We start from the raw sequence: 22,259 nt of genomic DNA on the forward strand, positions 1-22,259 counted from the left end.
TATAGGCTAGAATGGTCTCTTGACAGGCTCAAACCAACCAAGACCAACATGACGAGCAACACATCGATCCAACGTCCGACGAGCCAATGAACGAAGGAACCGGCGCCAACACGAAACCGAGTAAGTTGGTGATCGACAATGAGAAGTGAGTGTGAGGCATGTCATAAAGAGACATTGGTACTTATGTCGATTTTCTAGCAAATTGGTTGAAAGAGGATTTCAAGATGCACATTACCCCAATTTTCAATATACACCACAATTTTCTAAACAAACTAGTGCATCTGCTGCGCAAACAGAGTTTCAAATACAACTGACGCAATTTAAAAGTTAGATTTGAATTTGCAGTATTGTTCAAAAATCGGGATTTAATGTGCAGTTATCTCTTATTAATACTAATGGTTATTATCGATTAAGATGGATTTACTATATACTGATAAATAACCAATTCAGTAAGTCTATCCAATGCGCATATTCATAATTGAAATTACTAAAACAAAATAAAATGTTTCAAATAGTATTATTTTGTGTGTGACATTTAGTGCAAGCGACTGCAAACCATTAGACTTGGAAACACTGTTGGTGGTAAAATCGCACCATTTTATTGATTGGAATAACAAATACTCCCTAAAATCATATACTACAAAGAATAACTCAGATGCTTAACAATGCCTCTGAAACTATACAAATGTGATCTCAATACGAATATAATCCACTCCTCCATTCAAGCATTGCTGCTATTTTGGGGGAAAGAAGCTTACGCTGATGCATAGATTGTCGGCGTTATACAAGAACTCGCAGATGCACGAGTCTTTGTCTTCCACCAAGTTCTCACTACAAAGGCTTTTCCAGCCTCCAATGTAGAAAATCCTCTGGTCCGCCCACATCTTGCGTTTGGCAGGAAACTGCCTTCCTTTTGGGTCGATGAGCGTCACATTCTCAGGGAGATTCAGGTTGAAGCATTTGATCACATCCACGGGTATATACTATCATTTTAGTGGCAACATGTCGGTCAATAAGTGGTAGATTCTATCAAAATACTAAACAAATGTGTTGTGTATGCTTACTAATTCATAAACTCTGCCTCTTCGTTTTTTGGTCACGAAATAAGGATTCCGGGGCGGTGGAATGAACCCGGTTTTCATGAGCTCTGCACCGTACCAGTCGCGGCGACGGGTTGCTATGCTAGAACTGGCCACACCTGATTGGGCAGAAGGATTACAGATATGTATTCCAAATTGCAAATTTGACACAGTTTTTAAACATCGAAAATTTAACATCACATTTTGGATGAAATTAAATACGGGGTTCGGATGTGGCCGACTTTGTTTCACATTTGAACACATTCATGGCAGTGGGCACGGTATACTTTTGCGTAAAAAATATTGGAAGTGCTATAAGATCTCAAGAAAATAAAAAATATGGACAGCTTTACCATCCGTGACCCGCTCCCCTTGAATATCATCATCCCTTGGATTATTCTCTTCTTCGGGCGGGGAATCATGACCGTAATTATCGTCTGATTCAAATAGAAGGTTTAGATTGATGGACAGACAGTAAATCTGAAGAAAAGAAACCAACTAACAAACTTTACCATGATTCTCATGTGTGTCTACTTCACCGATAGGATCATAATCAGGTGTATGAGTAATCCGACCTCCGGCACCTTCAGTTAAGCAAGCATTGCCTCCATGAATTTTGAAGTCGAGTAAACCGTGAGAGAAATATTCATATATGAACATATCCCCTCCTTTTATCTTATTATCATCAGCAAATTTTGCCCAACCATCTCTGAAGTACCAATCCCCACCAATCATTTCCACTTTCACATTCCACAAATTGTTATAACGGTCACGAAGTGACCAATTCTTTGGCCAGTTTCCTGGAAGCGATTGAATAAACCTTGGAGGGATTTTCTGTATGCATAAAAATTACCAGCCAAGTCTGATTAATATTATTCCATATAAACACTTGATACATCAGAATCCGTACAGAAAGGAAATACAATTACAAAGTAAACAATTTCCATTGTGTCAACCAAAAACCATACACATTATAATTTCATTTAGGTTTTATTATAACAACAATAAAAACCATACACATTATAATTTCATTTAAATATTTATAATGGCACATTATAATCCCAAACCAAAATTTGTAATTCCCAAAATGCCCCCAAAACTCAACTTTTATATATGTATAGATAATAGTTTTTTTATTCATCATAAGAATCGCTTATTATAATTGCTTTAGCATAATAAAATTGTTTCTATAATTCGTAACAATTGTTGCTTTTATAAAATGCATTATGAATTTAGGTCATAAGACGAATGTGGTTTGGGATGCAAGTGCTTGTTGTGGTCGAACAATTTTGGAGAAATGGCATTTAGTTTTGATTCATGCCAAGGTTTCCGTAAATTAGTTGCTAGTCAAACTTCAAAGCTAATCGAATCGCACAAAATAGTGGTTGTAATTTATTTGCTGGGTCTAACCAAGCACAGCCCAATCAGATTCAAATTTGGGCTGATTAAGACGGCCCAGCCCAGGCCCGACCCATTTACACATCTAAGGCTAAGAGAGTGTATGCCTTGGGGAGGGAAGTTGATGGAAACAAATACAAGAACAAAAGAGAAGCATCAAAATGGCGCCGTAGCAGTGACAGTTGTGTGCCTAGGATCTGTCATGGCTGTCTGCACGTTGGCGAAGCCGGCTTGCTTCATCACTCCTTCAAGATCCGTCAGATAGTACTCGTCCAGAAAAGGCTCCGTGCTCTTCATCAACGTGAACAGCACCGGTGATAGTTCCTAAAATTTGCCATCAAATGTTATCACCATGTTGCTTGCTTGCTAGTATACATGAAAACAATCACTCCAAAGTGTTACCTGAAGAATCTTGGATTTTGGCTGCAAATATGCAAGAAACAAAATATTTAGAGCTAGCTAGTACTAAATATTTATGATGTATATTTACATATGTATCATATTCATACCGAGTTATCTGTCACAGCAAACGTGCCACCCGGTCTAAGCAGCCGGAGAGCTTCCTCCACCATATTCTTGATTGCTCTTTGAGGGCACTCATGAAACTGCATCAAGCGAGAAACTCATCATCATCAACTTACAACCATACTGTCTCAAGTAAGACAATGAAACAGAATCAGAACAATGGAAAGGAAATGAGGCATACCACATAAGCAATTGAAACAAGGTCGAAGGAGTTTGAGGGCAACCCCGTGTTTTCACCATTTCCATGGACCCATCTCACTCTATTCTCCCCCTCATTTCTCCTCTTATCGTTGCGTTGAGCAACAGCAAGGAAGTAAGGAGATAAATCGAGTCCCTACACATATACATCCACACTAAAACTTGTCACACTCATTCAAGAAAGTAGACCTATAACAATATGGACTACTACAAATTAGCATACAGTTATTTTGGCGGAGGGGAACTCTTCAGCAAGAAAACGCGTGCTGACGCCAACTGAGCATCCAATATCAAGAATTTGACCAATTTGCAAGCCTCCGGAGTGCTTCAAATGATGGTCTTCTATAGCTTGGAGCCAATTTCCGCGAACAATTTGGTTTGCTTCTTGGAGGGATGGGGCAGAAGGTACAGCCCTTCTGACCATTGACATGGTGGCCGCCTCTGCTTCTGCTGCAGCCTGTTCAAGACAGAGAGCCTTAGTTTCACCAAAATCTTATCATCAAAAAACAAAATTGAAAATCAGTTAGTACCAGCCAAGAAAGGTTCCCCTCATCATATGCATGGAAAGGATTGAGATAATCTGCACAAAAGAAATTGTTTTCTGTAAACACATCACATATTGATTATAATAGAAAACAGAAGTGATTAAGTGAAGATAGAAGTTGAGGAGATTACAATCTGGATAAACGATTGAGTTATCTTCAATGGAATCTTTTTCCTTGTAAACATCAGACTCCAAAATCTCCTTAGTCATATCCCTCCAAGGAATGCTTGTTTTCTCAGCTGTACTGTCCAAATCCGTACCAAATATAGAGTTGAGAAGGAATTAATTTGTACTAGTAGTAGTAGTTTGTTTAGTTGGATTAACATTTACCTGATCAAAACTTGTCTAGCGCCAAGCTTCATAACAGAATAGAGGGGTTTGAAGGAAATCAGGGCTCTGACCAGCCGAGAAAGCGGCGTCTCTCCGGTCCATTTGGGTCTCTCCAGCTGCCCCTCTTCGAAATCTGCCGTCACTCCGCCGCCACTCGACTTGGCCGCAAGTCGGATTCTTGGCGGCGCACTTCCTCTGTGAGTGCAAGAATCGCGATGGATGGCCCAAGTAGTACCATTGCTGGGCTTTGAGATGGTGCTGAATGACATTCTTGCGGCGGAGTGGTGGTATTGGAGTTGGTTGGCGGCGGAGAGGCTCATGGGCGTTACGGCGGTTGGGAATGGGAAAGGCGCCTTTGAAGCTAGCTAGAGAGAAGGATGTCATCCGCTTGCAAATCTAGTTACCCAATGATATTGCGACACGTTGGTAGGAAATGAGTGTGTGACCGAAACGAAGGTAATTTATTCGTATAATGAGAATTGCGAACACCCGTCAATATACGAGGTTTTGAAGTTATGACACTCGGATTCATCGATGGAGTGATGAGAATTGCAAACCATCATCCATAAAAAGAACATATTTAAAGAGTAGCATTTTCTTATTCATGAGATCATATCTGAGAATTTTTTTTTATTTCAAATTTGATGCATATTTCTTGCGTTTTATTCAGATTAATATTTTGTGAGTTAACAAGTAATTTTCATAGTATGTATTTTGTTTAAACTTTAAAGTTCTTTGTTTTTTTACTTGAATCGATTCAATTCAATTCGATTTTAATTTCCAAAAAAATTCGATCAGGCAAAAAATTGATTCAATATTGAGCTTACATATTTAAAAGAATATCTATGAATGATTCTTGATTGCTAGTATGAACGTATAAGAGACTAAGAGCATTCACAATGAAAAGGTAAATGGTGAAGTAAAGAGAATTAATTAACTATCAATTTTATCTTTTTAAAAAATAAAATAAAATTCATTCTTAAGTGGAAATGATATTTGAGAAGTATTATACATTCTTCAATTTTGAAGATAAATCTTTAATCTTCTTCACATAAAATGTAAAATATTAATTATTTTTGTTTATTTTTTTTAATTTACTTTTTTCTTTTGAAGTTCGTTATTTTTTTAAGAAGATATATTTACCTTTTTGAAAAAGTAAACGAGAAATATAACTTTCTATTTTATCTCACTACAACAAAAAAAATTGTTAAAGACATTTTCAATATAATTAAGGACACTAATTTGTGTTACTAAATAACCACCAACACTTCAAAAAATGTCCTTATTGTTGGTGTCCCAATTAAAATTAAAGGACGCAAATGGAAGTGTCCTAAAAAGTAAAGAATTAAGTTAATCTATGTCTCAATTTTGCTGCAGCGTGCTGGTGCCGGATATCATCACAGGGATGTCGCTCACCGCTGGAGTGATGGGGGCCTTCTTCCTCTTCTCCGGCTACTTTCTCACCACCGATTCCATACCGAAATGCTGGAATTTCATGCAGTATTTGAGTGTTTTCAAGTACCCTTACGAGAGCTTCGTCATAAACGAGTTCGGAGGGGAGGAGGGAAGGGCCAAATGCATGGAGAGAATTGAAGGTCAATGCTTGATCTATGGCCATGGATTCTTGATCCGGCAAGGGTTGAAGGAGTCTCAAAAATGGATCAACTTGTTCATGATGATGAGTTTCATTATTGGTTATAGATTTTTAGGTTATGTGTTTCTATGGTACAAGTGTTACAAAACTAGAAATTAAATATTTTCGAGACAATAGTTTTACTATATTACATAAATGTGTGCATAAACCAAACCTAAAACATTTTGTACTGTCCATGAGTAGTTGCTTAGAAAAACTAGTGTACAGTAAAAAAAAAGAAAAAGAATTGACTGGATGTAAATTCACCAAGTAAAACCAAATTCCGGTTTTTGCTGAAATTTATAAATTCGGTGAGTGGTGTGTTTTAAAATTCTTCACAAATCTGCATTGAGTCAGAATTCTGACAATTCAAATGGTTGAAATAAGCATAAGCAGAGGACGAATTTGAGGATAGAATGGAGAAGTATAAGCTTTTTAAAAATTGATTTGTGTAAATTGTTAGAGGATTCCGATATCTAGGGCGTGGCCGCGCCGACCACCAAGACGAGCATATTTTTCAATTCTTTTTAAATTTTTTTTATTTCTACTCTATATGTAAAACTCATTGCACTTTATTCTTTTAATATTTGATACACATCAATTAATTTTGTACTTGTTATTAATTTGATAAAAATGAATTAAATGGGAGGGCTAGGCTAGGCTTAGGTTGTGGCTGAGCTGTGGGAAGCCTAGAGCATTGGCTAGGTTGGGAGAAGGGCACGATAATGTAACAGGCAGGAAGAATTTTATGTTGGGTTGTGCTAGGTTATGGCTGGGCTTTCGCTATTATGGATGCTTTTAGGTTTATTCACATTAAATTTTATGGGATGATATAGAATTTGTTTCCAGGCCCATTTTTTTTATGGGCTACTCTCTAGACTCTCGACTATAAGTGCAAGAAATAACGTTTTCTTTTTGTTAAAAGCATACCATAAAAATAGGGACTTGAATGAATCTTAATGCTAAATTGTTAAATTAGAGGAGAGATACAAAGAAAAAGTGAGGTGTTGTTAAATTCGAAAGTCAAATCTCAAGTTGCCAATACACACATTAGACTTAATTGCTCATTCTAATATTTTCCATAAAATTGAAACAACAAATCATACATCCTAAAATCATATCCCAACAATAACTCAGGAATCTCAAATGCATAAAAATACCTCTGAAACTATAGGAAAGTGAACACCGCAATACTAATCTAATCCACTCCTCCATTAAAGCATTGCTGCTATTTTGGGGGAAAGAAGCTTACACTGATGCATAGCTCGTCGGCGTTATACAAGAACTCGCAGATGCACGAGTCTTTGACACCCACCATGTTCACATTACAAAGGCTTTTCCAGCCTCCGATGTAGAAGATCCTCCGGTCCGTCCACATCTTGCGTTTGGCGGGAAACTGCCTTCCTTTTGGGTCGAGGAGCGTCACGTTCTCGGGCAGTTTCAGGTTGTAGGTTTTGATCACATCCATGGGTATATGCTATCATTGTATTAGCAACATGTTGGTCAAAAAATGGTTGATTCTAATACTAAGCAAATGTGTTGTGTATGCTTACCAATTCACTAGCTCTGGTTCTTAGTTTTTTGGTCACGAAATAAGGATTCAGGGGCGGTGGAATGAACCCGGTTTTGATGAGCTCTGCACCGTACCAGTCGCGGGTTGTTTTGATTTTACATTTGCTAGAACTGGCCGTACCTGATTGGGCAGAAGGATTACAAATATGTACTCCAAATTGCAAATTGCATCACTTTGTTTTACATTTGAACACATATTCATGGCAGTGGGAACGGTACACTTTTGCATAAAAAACATTGGAAACACTAAAACATCTCAAGAAAATAAAACATATGGACAGCTTTACCATCCGTGACTCGAACCCCTCGAATATGATCATGATCATCCCTTGGATTCTCTTCTTCAGACGTGGAATCATAATCGTCGTTATCATCTGATACAAATAGAAGGTTCAGATTGATGGACAGACAGAAAATCTGCAGAAAAGAAACCAACTAAGAAACTTAACCATAATTATCATGTGAGTGTCCTTCACCGATAGGAACAGAATCAGGTTTATCAGTATGATTTACAACGCCATCATCTGATTCTATCTTTATACTCTGCTTCTCTTCAATATTGCGAGTAATCCGACCTCCGGCACCTTCAGTTAAGCAAGCATTGCCTCCATGAATTTTGAAGTCGAGTAAACCGTGAGAGAAATACTCATATATAAACATATCCCCTCCTTTTATCTTATTATCATCGGCAAATTTTTCCCAACCATCTTTGAAGTACCAATCCCGCCAATCATTTCCACTTTCACATTCCACAAATTGTTATAACGGTCACGAAGTGACCACTTCTTTGGCCAGTTTCCTGGAAGAGATTGAATAAACCTTGGAGGGATTTTCTGTATGCATAAATATCACCAGCCAAGTCGATTATATATTTTCCATATAAACACTTGATACATTAAAATCCGTACAGAAAGGAAAATACAATTACATAGTAAACAATTTCCATTGTGTCAACCAAAACGTCATGCTAAACCTCTATCAAAAAACAGAAAAATTGAAATCAAAGAATATATATGTATATACATTAATTTTTTAACGTGAAAAGGTATAATCGAGACTAGAGAACTAAACTAATAGAAAAAAAGTACCTGATTTTCTTCACCAAGCCAAGGCACATAAAACTTGAAGAATGCTGGACGATTCACCATTTTTCGCACCAAGAAATTGAACTTTAGTGCTCCACAAAGAAGAGTGCAGCCAAATTTGATGAAATTAAAAACGAAAACTGTTGAAATCAAGAGAAATGAGAAGAAATCAATTAAAATCAAGAGGACTGAGAAGAAATTATGGTTTGCCTGAACTCACAACTGAAATCCCAGCCTTGTTTTATAGTGTTAATTTCTCTGCATGCCGTTGAAAAGGTGCAAATTATATTAAAATGCTATTTTCCCAAATTCGGTTATTACTATCTTTATTCTTCTTTTTGCAAATAAAATATTTATGCAAGTTTGCCACCAAATTCAAATTGGCAAATTATATTAAATGCTATATTCCCAAATTCGTTTATTACTATCTTTTATTCTTTTTTTGCAAATCAAAAATTTATGCGAGTTTGCCACCAAATTCAATTTCGCAAATTATATTAAATGATATTTTCTCAAATTCGTTTATTACTATATTTTATTCTTTTTTTGCAAATAAAAAATTTATGCAAGTTTGCCACCAAATTCAACTTGGCAAATTATATTAAATGCTATATTCCCAAATTCGTTTATTATCTTTTTATATTTTTTGTCAGAATAAAAAATTATATAGAAGCCATTAATATCTCCTGTCTGGTAGATGGCTTCCACCTTTCCACGATGTTAGAGCCATATCTTGCGGCTCACTTTCATTGAATCTAAGTCACTAGGTAAAAGAAGAGCAGTTACAATATGGCCAAAATATCTCCATTTCTAATTTCGAAGTAATTCAAATCTCGCATGGGACAAATTTTTCATTTTCAAAAAACCTCAAAATAGTAGGCATCTTTCCATCTTTCAAAATTCAGGAATGCCTTGGCCACCTGGCGTTGCACTCACTTATCTCACTTACACATCTTTAGCGATATCAATATAATACTCCCTCCTCCCTCATTTTTAGTCCACTTTATAGTGGGCACGGGTTTTAAGAAATGTAAAGAAAAGTGTGTTGAAAAAGTTAATGAAATGTGGGTCCCACTTTTATAATTAGTTGTAGAATAAAATGTGAGTGGAATGAGTTAGTGGAATGTGGGGCCTACTTAACATTCATGGGAAAAAATGAAAGTGGACAATAAATGGGGGACGGAGGGAGTAATAATTAAAGTACAAGAGCTAACCAATTCCAACGCGAGTGCCTACAGTTAACTCCGAGAAATCAATATTCCACTCATCATATGGCAGCAGAGGTTTATTCTGGAACATTGGTGAGTCCAGAACTCTGTTCCATGTTGAAACCATTTCCTCATTTACCCTGGGAATCCCACTGTGTTCTGGGGTCTGACTTCTGAACTCATGTGGAGATGAAGGTAATGACATTGCTTTCTGGGAACTGTGCTGCCCCTGAGTGACATATATAGTTGAGTTATTATCATACAATTTGGAACGGTCATCAGGTTGAGTGTCATTAACCTAGATACAGCACAAGTATTGTAATAATTGGAAAATGAAGTGAAATTGTGAAAACCACCATATAATCTGCAATAGTAAGAATAACTTTGGTTTCATAAATTTTTGATATTTTGAAGGAAGCCAATAAATGCAGATTGCAGGTTACCTACCACAGGGACTAAAGAAACTTGTCAAAGTTTGACTGGAACAAGACAGAAATTCTGTTCATATAATAAAGATAAAATTTCGAACTATTTGTCCAACAACTCTGAAAGATGTAAACTTATTGACCAATCCATGTAAAAATTGTCTTTGGACAATAATATATAGGGTATTGGTCACTAAAATCACAAAACTTGGAGGAAATTTAGTATTTCCCACAAACTTTAAAGTTAGTCGCAAAAAATCAATTTAGGATTTATAGTGAATTTTTCACGAGACCAGTTTTTTTCTCAACTTATTGGAAATTCACTACAGCAAGGGATATGTTCATGATTTTTATGACCAAATTTTAACTTAATGGGAAATACCAAATTACGCCAAAGTTGTGATTTAAAGACCAATTAACTTTACTATGTCTCCTTTTTAAATTATTCGCTTCACATACTAAATACTCCCTCCGTCCTCAAAAAATAGACTAGTTTTACCATTTTTAGCCGTCCCCTAAAATTAATCCAAGTCTAAATATAAAAAAATTAAAAATTACACACCACTAATAATATGTACCCTACAATCCACTAACACTATTTCCACTACCTTTTCCCTCTCTCTCTTACTTTTTTTCATCTCTCTCTTACTTTACCAATTGCACATTATAACCCATACCATTTACATGTTTGTCTGTTTTTTGAGGACAGAGGAGTATTACATAGCAAGTAATAATAATTAGAGGAATAAATATGATCATTTGAATCTGAAATGTTATAGTAAAACTCATAAAATATTTGATTACACACATTTGACATGACAAGAAAATTAAATATGAAATGAATACAGTTTAAAATAGTAAGAAATTTTGTATGAAAAATGATCAAGAATAAAATTTAAATAAGACTACTTTGGTATTTATCATGAACTCAAAATTTGGTCTCAAAAATCATGAATTTATCTTATCCCTTGTAGTGAATTTCCCATGAGTTGGGAAAAAAATTGATTTCGTGGGAAATTCACTACAAAACCTAAGTTCTAGTTTTGCGACCAACTTTAAAGTTCATAGGAAATATAAAATTTCAGCGAAAGTTTATGATTTTAGGGACCAATACCCCTAAAATATAAAGGGAAAAGTAACTATTATTCATAAGGAGCCATTCTTGTATGATACTGAGTTTCTAAATGAGGTTTATCAACGATTCAACATTGATAAAGAGGTGGCTCAAGGTATTAAAAAAGAAAGAGTAGCTAATAACTCCTATCTTCTTGATGATCGACTAAACTAAGTTAAACAATCTTCACAAATGTATAGAGATCATGCTGTCAGCAATAAGAAAAGGTCGCACGTCAGCATGGAAAGAAACTAGTAGTAGCAAACTAGTGCAGAGAGAGAGAAACAGATAGCATGATGTTATCAAAGGTTAAAGGAAACATACCTCTTCTGGTTGACCTGAATTAGATGAGCCACTTCCACCTTGTTCTCTTAAAAGACGATTTTGCTTTAGTGATTCATTCATTGCTCTCACAGCCCTTACATACGAACAAGAGTTAAGCAGCTTAGCCATAGCAAGTAAACAATTCCAGGAACAGTAATTATGCGAACCATAGTTGGACATGCTTTATAAGATCATATAAAAACAGCTATAAGTTGATATCAACATGCAATGTTGGACTGAAGTTTCTCAAAGGCAATTACACCATACGCTTTTGATAGAAAAGAAATTGTATCCCAAAAGGGGAGGCAGTAGCTTCAAAGATGGAGCCAAGTCCATTAGAATAGTGATGAAGGAATACCAACAAGTGGCTACATAATTTTGCAGTTCAATACAAGAAAAACATGGGGGGAACTTATTTAACAACTGAATGCTTATTCTTTTCATTCTAATATAAATATATAGATCATAACTCTAAGAAAAGCAAACTTTCATCAAATTCCACTAAGAAAATACCATCCACTAGAGGGCACGTTGAAAATAATATAATGAACAAGTGTGCTAAAACTATGTCATATCTTAGTTGCAAGAGAGATGATATTAACCTTACAATGTCGTCACCAATCTCAGGGGTCATGCTAATGCTTCTTCTTCTAAGCCGACGTGTGTCTGGTGATGATGCCCCCTCTGACCTGCAGCAAACTTTGATTTAGCGAACTCAAGAAGAGCCGACAAAAGTTAGTTGCACTTAAGCGTGTTCAGATAAGGGAAAAAGGTTCTACCAGATTCTGTTCAATCTCAAATAACATTTGAGCAGAAAGGTTCAATGCACAAAATTTTCATTTATTTATTTACTCTCAGGATAAATTATTCTATATCGTTATTCACAGAGGAGAAATCTAACTATCCTCAGGATATTCACATTAAAATTAGCTATATTTTAGTAGCAAAAATTATTTGATTTCCATATAAAAGCCCAAGTTGTCTTTAGTTAACTCACACTGGATTTTGAAAACAAACACACTGATAATTATTGACCTGGGAAAAAAACATAAAGAACACAAGTGTACCTGGATGTACCATCATCAACAGAATACTCTCTGAAAGATTTGTTATCGCCACTAAGCATGGAACGACCACGTGAACGAAGTGAAGGATGCTCTGGGCTGGAAAACATTGGACATTAAGAAGTGCAAGAACAGTTTCAAGGAACAAGCGAAAGAGAGAATTTTTTAGTATGAACCCTTCTTGAATTGGCTTGGAAGCAGTTAACCAATCCTGATTATGGTTTTATCCACAAAAAAAACGGAATATGCTAGCAGATACAGACAATGCTCCAGTTTTATATTCACGGATTCTAAATGTGACAGCCCATGTGATGGTAATACTACCAATTCCACATGGAAAATCTACAATGAGATCTGCACTGTACTGGATCATATCTAGTTATAAACCACCTACATATTTAAGGAGGATAATGTGGTGCTCAACATAATTGATCAAACAGAAGGCCTGGTTTTGGAGTAAACCTTGAACTTGCAGTCCTTTGTTCAGCAATGACCTTTCTCCTACTCCTTCGCCAAAATGTAGCGGCTATGTTAGGTTCACTGCGCGACAAGCTGAAACAATAACATGAATCCGATAATAACAGTTATCCTGATCCATGCAGGATAGGTAATATGAAACCAAAGTATGTTTCACACATTATGTGACAAAAAAAAAGGGTATGTCATAATCAGCACCTCAGTTTTCTATCAACAGAATTTGACCGCAGCATCATATTTCTTAATGAAGGCCCTGCTGCATTTGAATAAGCTTCCAGCCTTCGTTGATACAGCAGGCCATCATCTTTCTCAGTTCTGCGAAGAATTACATTCACTAAGTTTATTTTTCCTTGAAGGAAAAACTTAACTATGTTTGAATTTATAAGACAAATCATTCTTGTAAAAGCAGCTGAACATTCATCACCCCTCATCAAAGAAAATATGAAATTCTAAAAAGTTTCATTACACACAGAATAGTTAGGAGAGCAAGTTAAAAGATATTAGATGCTAACCTTTCAGGATCAAGTCGCTCTGAAACCCCATACAAGGGGCTGTTCGGTTCCATTGGTGAATCACAAGAATCATTTTCTGCAGAATCGCTCTCCCCGGCAGCAGATATGTGAGACATAAAGATAGCTTTGGTTGACCGAGGCATCAGTTGGCCAGGAAACCGCATCAAATCAACCACCAATTCTACAGAATTCAAAACCACTGACACAGACATATGTTTGTGGGAGTCCACACACTCAGAAGTTCCTTCAGTGGGTAAACCCTAACAAGACAAACCCACATGGCATGAGATCAGAATACTTAAAGAAATTAACTGAATCCATTAAGTCCCAGTCAAAGGTAATGCAACAAGAATGCTTTAGCAAAATGAGACAAGTAAAATAGTCCAGGAAAAAAATGAAGCTTACCACCACCAGCCTACTCTCCAGTCCTACAGCATCAGCAAGAACTTTGAATAATATTGCTCGAGGTCTGCACGTAGCGTGCCGTATTTGACCCAGAAGTTGCACACCTCGACTTTCAGATAGATGTGAGGATTCTTCCTGGGCAGCTTTCTTGGGGCTTATTTCTGAATTTGACCGCTTGTAGAAATCAGATACCTATAAAGGAAGTCTGAATGTAAGAATCACAAACCAAGACTGTCCAGAGAGACAGATGAACATTAAAAATGAAGTGGAAATTAGGAATGAGCTGAACATGAACAAGATAAAGCATGCAAAATGCTATCCAGCCTGTTTTCTAGAGAATTAGATAACACACTTCAAGTCAAGGCCTACAGAAGTGAACTATGTGCATTGCACTAACACATAATATAATATATACAAAATCCTGTAATATCTTCTTAAGAAACAGACTACAAATCTCAAGTCAGACACAGGACGTTGACAATCTTCAAAAGGAGAAAAACGTTATCTCTGTCATGTTGTTATAGTTAAGTACTTAAGTATAAGAAAGAAAAAGTATGATGCACACTGACATTTCTGGAAAAGAATATGGTGCTGACTGGGTTGAAGGCAAATCCTTTAATAGAAGTTTGTATAATTGGAAAAAAAATTATTGTAACCATAACTCAAGTTACTGAGGGGAAAGAAGAGTGTAAAGTAAAAAACTTTTCAAAGTTGTACAAGTAAAGATCAAACTTTAATTTGACCAAAATGCACGCACCAATCCAGCAATTTTCTTTATTACAGCGGCAGCATTCGAGTTTAGACCCTTAACCAGAGCTACAATCAACTGTTTTAGCATAGAAAGCTTCTTATCCTTCTCAGCATCTACAAGGATAACATCCGCCCTCAAACCCTCATGCTCCAAAGCATTAAGCTCCTCCAACGTAGGTATATCTTCATATAGTTCCTTGAGCTTTTTATCCTGACAGTGAAAACATCGTATCAACTTATCACTTCAAAAATAATAAATACTACTCCCTCCGTCCTCAAAAAATAGATTAGTTTTACCATTTTGGGCCATCCACCAAAATTAGACCAAGTCTAAATATGGAAAGTTTTTAACCAATTACACACCACTAATAATATGGACCCTACAATCCACTATCTTTTCCCTCTCTGTCTTACTTTTTTCTATCTCTCTCTTACTTTACCGATTGCACATTAAAACCCGTGTCATTTACAAGCTTGTATATTTTTTGAGGATGGAGGGAGTGCTAAAATAAGACCTGTATCCCAATTGCACACTCAAAAGGTTAATTAAGACCTATTGACAAAACAGCATACTTAAAAACAGTTCAAAACCTCATTTTAGTCAGTAGACAAAAATAAAATGAAAAGAACAGTTGAGTTCCAAAGCTCACTGGTACAGCAGAGTAGAAACCATTTGGAATTGGTTCAGAAAGCATTCCTGTGCTCCATAGGATTTGTGATGCTCTTTTATATGATAATCTGTCATACTTCTCTTTGTTATTGTATTCTTTTCTCCTTAGATTCTCATTTCTAGACTCTAAGGATATAGATCCAAAACTCTCAGCAAAATCTGAAGGCCACCATGAACCAATAAGAGAATTCTGCTCTGAAGGTTGATTAGCATCTCGCATATCCTCCATGTCCATAATTTTTCAACTGCTATACCATCTTGGTACCACTTTTAGCCCATAGAAACACAACTACTATGCACAGTTACAGTAAAGACTGCAACTCATTGATTTTTCAACGTCCATTGCAAGTCCTACATTTTTAGGCCATACAACCTGAAAAATGACAAGAGTAACTGAACTAGTGATCAAATCCTCCGGGAAAAACATAAAAGGGATTAAAAAGACTTTAGAAAGAAATCAATCAATGATTAAAACATCCTTAAATTACACAAAACAAAGTAGGGAAGACTGTAAGCAATAACCTAACAAGAAAAATGAACACCCAGTGTTATAGCTGAGACATTAAATATATCCTAGAGTAACTTGAAATGAGATGGGAACACAAAATAAACAAATAGATCAGATTCACAGTTCACTTAAATAAAATCTAGTCAAATACCACATCTGTTAAGCCAACGTAATTTAAAGAAAACCTAGTAAAAGACTGTCTCTGACAAATGACTGTCTCTGCATAGAAGGCTAAGCCTAAAATAACACGGGCAATATTGAGAAATATTATACAATGCTTTAGTGTGACTGGAGTTAGTCTGATAGTCTCAAAACAAACTAATACTTGTAATTATTTTTTGGCAAAAGATCTTGTGGTGAGACCGAATAGTGATCCCGAGTACAGGAAGCTCCATAATTTTCTAATGTCATCAGGCATTCAATACGGCTACCGACTAGGTAAGTTAATCATCCAAAAGAAGGGGACTACTGACTAGGAAAAATTGCATATAGCACATGTAGATAGAAACATATTACACCTATGATTTATGCACCTTCGCAACTGATTCATTTAAGAATAAACAAGAGATATATGAATTGTTATCATCATTTGTAGGGTATCTAGTTCAAATGGTGTGCTTGAACAAAAATCAGAAAAAACACCAATAGAACTTCAACTTCAAACTTTTGTATATCTAAAAGACGACTCATGAATGAATTACAAGAACATCAACAGCTCATGCTATACACTCAATTCTAGATTTCTATCATAGCACCTGAAATTATTCGTAAGTAATTCATGAATATCTTAGTGTGGCTTAATTCACCTTAGGGAAGGTGAGAGCGTTCAAGTTTAGCAAGAACATATTTCCAAGAGATAAAAGTCTAGCAGAATTTGTAACGATTTTTTAACCAATTGAGAGCGAGGGATATACTATTTTACTGAATCCATCACAAACACAGCTTCCTTATTGTTCTCCAAATATACTCTCAAATTCCCAAGGCTACTGGCATTAGCGTCCATGATGCATCTACCAAACTCATTATCCAACCTACTCGCATTTCACATTTAAACAGCAGCACAATATCTGCCATCAATCACATTCATGACATAACAAAGCCAATGTATCAGCCCATTGCTATTGCACACCATCCATATCATCTCCTATCAATCAAATTTCAAAGCGCAGACAACCAAAATGAACAAATGCAATAACCACGCATTGCAAAACTTCTAGGCATCATCAGATTGTATGACCAAGCACCATTTCAAAACTCACCGCAAATGACAACACAAATTGTTCCTAGTCGAGCTTCTAGATCCCCAATCACACGCTCACCGCGTCTCCAAAGCCAAAAAGAAACACAATCGGTAACACATCCTTACTTCCTCCCACCGCATTCAAAAAATGCTTCGATCAGTCCACTTCAGTTCAAACCACACACAAATCCACCGACAACAACTCCAGAAATTCAAATAACAAGCAGACAAAAAACGTTCAAATCCAAACAGAAAACACACCAACCACACGCGGAGCACGTGATCGAACAGCTCACCGCCAGCAGATCTTAGCAACAGGAGCTCAGCTCACATTTGAATCCACCAACTCTTCCACGCGTGCCTACTTCCAAAAATTAAGGAATGGGACAAAAAAATAAATAAAATAATTTCGAAAATGAACCAGCAATCAAATTTGAATCGGAATTAATGAGCTGCAAAAACAATTACATGAAGTAAATTAATAGCAGCAGTGCTATGAAGTTATTATATGGTGGGAGGCGGGCGTTTATTTGTACCGAATAAAATCGGTAACTTTCTATTCGGGTCGGGTTTGGTATTCGGATTTTCTTCGGAGAAATTAATTGCCGGTATTACTAAGTGATGGTGGCCGCTCCTTTTTTGGCCTTTTTGGGCCTGTGTTCATAAATGTACAACCGGTGATGCGGGAGGCACAATCTTCTATGCAGTCCTTTTCACAGGCTGTTTTCTCTTTTAATTTGGCATAGATGTTTGTTTGACCCAAAGTTGAATATAGGTAGGTGTGACATGCTAATCAGACGGAAAACTTATGGTTAGAGTTATTTATTTGATGATGTCGTTACGGTGTGAAATCATAAATTAGAACTAAAAACAATGCTATCGGTAGTCGTCGGTGAAGTTTGAATAAAAAAATTATTGAAATTTGAAAATATAATCGATAAATTATTACTACTAGTAATTAATAAATTAGCAGTCAGTCGAGGTTAGTAGTTGATTTTCATAATGATTTACGGCAAAACATACCAATATCTTTATTGCATCTCCTACATGTAGTATGTTTAATTTTTAGAAAATTTCAGTTTTTGATGCATCTATTGTAATATGTGTTCTTATAGTTCGTTAGTGTCTCTTTAGAATCTGGAGAGGTAGCATGATATTGCTAGGAATATATCGGAGATATTCAATTTTTGAGGATCTTATATGATGACTTTTAAAAACTCTAGAACATAAACAGACACGCAACACATCTGAAAGGATCATATACATGCTCTTATAAATCAACTAAATACTTTTTAATGCAAATCTTAATTTTGTTCCGATTAGAAACTCTGATCTTCAAACCAGTTACTATTACTCAAAATTTGAATATTGTGTCGGCAGTAAACTACCAATCCTAAATCTGAAAACTGAAAAGGAGAAAATATCAGTATATTGTGAGGGTACGATTTTTTAAAATGAAAGAAGGGGATTTTAAAAAATTATGCTTATTGGTGATATTGTGATTAGATTCTTCTTTCTCCTATTTATAAAGTATTTATGGGCTTAGTTATGTATCCAATGGAATCTAGACATGCAACTTTTAAGACACTTATTAATTAAACTAAGCTCAATTTATTAATGTTTATCTAAACATTCATAGTGATCAATATTGATTTACTATCCAAATCCAGCATATCAAAATATAAACTCTTTTTTAATTTAATTTATTTCTCATAGTTAAGATACTATGTATTCATTAATTAATCAAAATTTTCCAATGGCCATCAGATAAGCGAATATACAATAATACAATATCTCTATTTGTATTATTTTCATTGAATAAGAAAAGGAAAGGAAAGAAAAATAAAAGAAAAAAGTATATAATATTAATTAAACACGTCAATTTAAATATTTATAGGAGTATTATTTTATAAATGACACCATTGATAAAATTGAAACTTCATAATTTAATATTTCATTTTTAATCTTCGTGAGATAGATGGGAATTTGACCAAATTTCATGAAACCCAATTATCTACTCTAAAGATTTTACTCCTCCCGTCCTACTGAAAATGATACATTTTTTGTTATCTTAACCAAGATGACTCATTACTAAAAATGATAACAACTACATCTCTATTTTATCTCGTCTCTCTTATTCTATTCTCTCCGTTTAACATATAAAATAAAGTTGCATAAAATTTTGTGTTGTTCAAAAAATGGGTCATCTTACTTAGGACGACGAGAATACTAACAAAAGAGGTTGACTAATTAAAATTTTCAATCTACTCAAATTTCGAACTAAGACAATAAGAATATTCAACTATAGACTTCGAGTCGCACAAGTAGTCTAAACTTGTGATAATACAGTTTGTCAACCCTTGATAATAAAAAACAATCAAAAGGGGATCAAATTTTGGCATTTACATTAGAAAAAGAATGTTATGTCAGCCTGTAAGCCCACCAATCAAATTTGCCCAAGTTTGGGATAATATTATAATACTAAATGCCACGTATTTTTTTAGCCTGTTTAAATGCTAACCTTTAGAAGTTAGAATAGCCTCTTTTATTTCAAAATAGGTGTTTAATAATGGGCTACATTATCCGAAATAATTGTATATCGACCACCTCATACTATAATATTTCATATTATCTCGTACTTTCGAATTCTTATGCAAATTTAGTCTGTTTTTTACTAACAAAAGTAATTTTTTTCTACTAGTCATGCGCAGACAGCTAGCTAGCTAATGTGGAGTATTTTGACTAATAATTGCGTGATTGCAAATAATACAAATAGAAATTTTTTAATTAGAAAACACATAAATAGTAAATAAGAATTTTTGAAAAGAAATGCATTATCTTAGTGTAAAACATGTCTCACAATCAGAATTATAAGTATTGTATAGGGCGAATAGTTTACTTGAAACTAATGTGGCTTATAAACCATATACTAATAATATTTACTATACGTTATAGAGGTAAGAATAATGGGTACACATCTACCCCAATTTTTTTTATAGTAGTATGATAAGTATTTTATAATTATAAAATATTTATACATAAATGTGGGAAAAAATTGAATCACACTATCGTTACTGTGCAAGCGATACATTGCCAAATGCTCTGACGCGATGTGTGACGCAACTACTTTGTACGGAGTTGTGCACCATTATTCTATCATGCTTCCAAATCAAAATTCTTAAGTTCTAAGACCATCAGCAGTGGGGCGCCTTATGGCGCGCCACGTCAGCATTTTTATCCTCCTCCTTCTCCACCTGCAGTGGGACGCCCTAATGCGCGCCCTATGGCGCGCCACATCATCAATTTTGTAATATTTACAAAATACATACGAATTAAAAAAAAAACTAAAATACATTTAAAATACGAATTTTAAAAACTTCATTCATTTAATAAAAATTAATACATTACAATGCGAAATAATAAAAAACGCAAACTTAGCGACGACGGTTATGAGCCCACACTTCTTCAATCATGTCGCTCATGAGCTGCGCATGCTCCTGTTGGTTGCGCATTGAGGCCTGCCTAGATAAAACCTCATCGAAACATAACGGTAACCCTCTATCGGGTGTCTCGGTCGATGTGCCGGCAGAGCTAGATGCACGATCGTCGTCATTCCAATCGGTGATGCTTCCGCCTTCACTCTCGACTATCATATTGTGCATGATTATGCACGCATATATGACATCGGCGATGACTTCCTTGTACCAGAAACGAGCCGACCCTTTCACAATTGCCCACCGTGATTGGAGCACCCCAAATGCCCGCTCTACATCCTTCCGTGCCCGCCTCTTGCTTTTGCGCAAATAAAACCCTCTTCTCACCAATCGGGCAGCTGACCGTCTTTAGGAAAACTGGCCACCGTGGGTAGATGCCGTCGGCCAAGTAGTACCCCATATGGTATTGGCGTCTGTTGGCATTGAACTCTATGGTCGGGCCGTTGCCGTTACATTGGTCGGTGAAGAGGGTGGACGAGTTGAGGACGTTGATGTCGTTGTTCGACCCGGCTACGCCGAAGTAAGCATGCCAGATCCAAAGCCGATAGTCAGCGACGGCTTCGAGGATCATCGTCGGGTGGCTGCCCTTGTATCCACTTGTGAATTGGCCTCTCCACGCCGTCGGACAGTTCTTCCACTGCCAGTGCATACAGTCGATGCTCCCGAGCATCCCAGGAAACCCGTGCGCCCTCTCGTGCATCTGCATCAGACCCTGGCAATCAATGGTTGTCGGCTTGCGCAAATATGTGTCGTCATAGGCCTCTACTATCCCCCGACAAAAGTACTTCAGACACTCGCGGCCTGTAGTCTCCCCACAGTGGAGGTACTCGTCAAAAAGGTCCGTCGTGGTGCCGTATGCCAACTGACGAATAGCAGTCGTGCACTTTTGCAATGGTGTAAGGTCGGGTTTCCCGATGCCGTCCTCCCGAAACGTGATGTACTCTTCACGTGAAGACAATGTACGAACAATGCTGAGAAAAAGGTACCTCGACATTCGAAACCGGCGGCGGAACACAGTCGGGCCCTAACGTGGTTGATCGGCAAAAATAGTCTTCAACCAGACGCCTGTGAGCTTCCTCGTGGCTGCGTCGGACATACGTCCTATGTCGAATAGGACGATGGACTTGCTCAGCCGCCGCTGCAGCCGCCGCCTTCTCGCGCTGCATTTGCGAATAGCATGCCGCCATGGCCTCTTCAACGGCTGCATCTAATGCTTCGTCAATCGAACGACCGGAATCAGACGAACTAGAACTATTGGTGTCTTAGCCGGGATTCATTTTCGTTGGATGTTGAGAGATAGTCGATATGTTCGTATGCACAACTGAATGAGAAACGAGATTTATATAAAAAAACGAAACCGCGTGCCATCGTCCGCAGCCTTCACAATGGGGCGGACGATGTCGCGGACGATGGCCATCGTCCGCGACCATCGTCCGCGACGTTCGCAATGGAGCGGACGATGGCCATCGTCCGCGGTTTAAGTCGCGCCCGAAGCATAGGCCGCGACTATCGTCCGCGGCCTATGCCACACACCCACAGTGGGGGCGGACGATGAATGGCGCGGACGATGCGCGCCATCGGGTGTGCCATCGTCCGCCCATTGCGGATGGCCTAACTTATTAGAAAATGACATAATGTTTTCATTTCTTCTATTTGCACCAAAAAAAAGTGTTAGGGGCGGCTAAGAATTTTATAGCTCAAATA

The 22,259-nt window shown here is 36.8% G+C and overlaps 3 protein-coding genes across 4 annotated transcripts; all 3 read right to left on the reverse strand.

The window, feature by feature from the left end:
• Window positions 1-576: 576 nt before the first annotated feature.
• Window positions 577-8,386, reverse strand: LOC121809946 (B3 domain-containing protein REM21-like). Its single transcript, XM_042210795.1, has 5 exons — window positions 8,368-8,386; window positions 1,592-1,913; window positions 1,433-1,516; window positions 1,065-1,198; window positions 577-983 (listed from the first exon to the last, which is right to left on the reverse strand). Exons 2-5 carry the CDS (start codon window positions 1,812-1,814, stop codon window positions 735-737), a joined length of 690 nt encoding a protein of 229 aa, XP_042066729.1. The 5' UTR covers window positions 1,815-1,913; window positions 8,368-8,386; the 3' UTR covers window positions 577-734.
• On the reverse strand, window positions 2,449-4,509 carry LOC121809943 (demethylmenaquinone methyltransferase-like). 2 transcript variants are annotated; one of them, XM_042210791.1, is made up of 8 exons: window positions 4,075-4,509; window positions 3,876-3,988; window positions 3,731-3,780; window positions 3,424-3,657; window positions 3,184-3,336; window positions 2,987-3,082; window positions 2,880-2,900; window positions 2,449-2,801 (listed from the first exon to the last, which is right to left on the reverse strand). In XM_042210791.1, the coding sequence occupies exons 1-8, from the start codon at window positions 4,392-4,394 to the stop codon at window positions 2,634-2,636; spliced, it is 1,155 nt and encodes a 384-aa protein (XP_042066725.1). In that variant the 5' UTR covers window positions 4,395-4,509; the 3' UTR covers window positions 2,449-2,633. The 2 variants fall into 2 exon arrangements, with proteins under 2 accessions (XP_042066725.1, XP_042066726.1); XM_042210792.1 differs by having other exon boundaries at window positions 3,876-3,983; window positions 4,075-4,203.
• A 1,187-nt stretch (window positions 8,387-9,573) lies between the features above and the next one.
• Window positions 9,574-17,512, reverse strand: LOC121809942 (serine/threonine-protein kinase EDR1-like). Its single transcript, XM_042210790.1, has 11 exons — window positions 17,358-17,512; window positions 15,294-15,686; window positions 14,651-14,854; window positions 13,894-14,085; window positions 13,489-13,748; window positions 13,175-13,291; window positions 12,962-13,051; window positions 12,503-12,598; window positions 12,038-12,124; window positions 11,436-11,529; window positions 9,574-9,870 (listed from the first exon to the last, which is right to left on the reverse strand). Exons 2-11 carry the CDS (start codon window positions 15,546-15,548, stop codon window positions 9,574-9,576), a joined length of 1,692 nt encoding a protein of 563 aa, XP_042066724.1. The 5' UTR covers window positions 15,549-15,686; window positions 17,358-17,512.
• Window positions 17,513-22,259: the final 4,747 nt, after the last annotated feature.

Source organism: Salvia splendens, chromosome 6 (genome assembly GCF_004379255.2).
Source record: "Salvia splendens isolate huo1 chromosome 6, SspV2, whole genome shotgun sequence".
NCBI classification, from domain to species: Eukaryota; Viridiplantae; Streptophyta; class Magnoliopsida; order Lamiales; family Lamiaceae; genus Salvia; species Salvia splendens.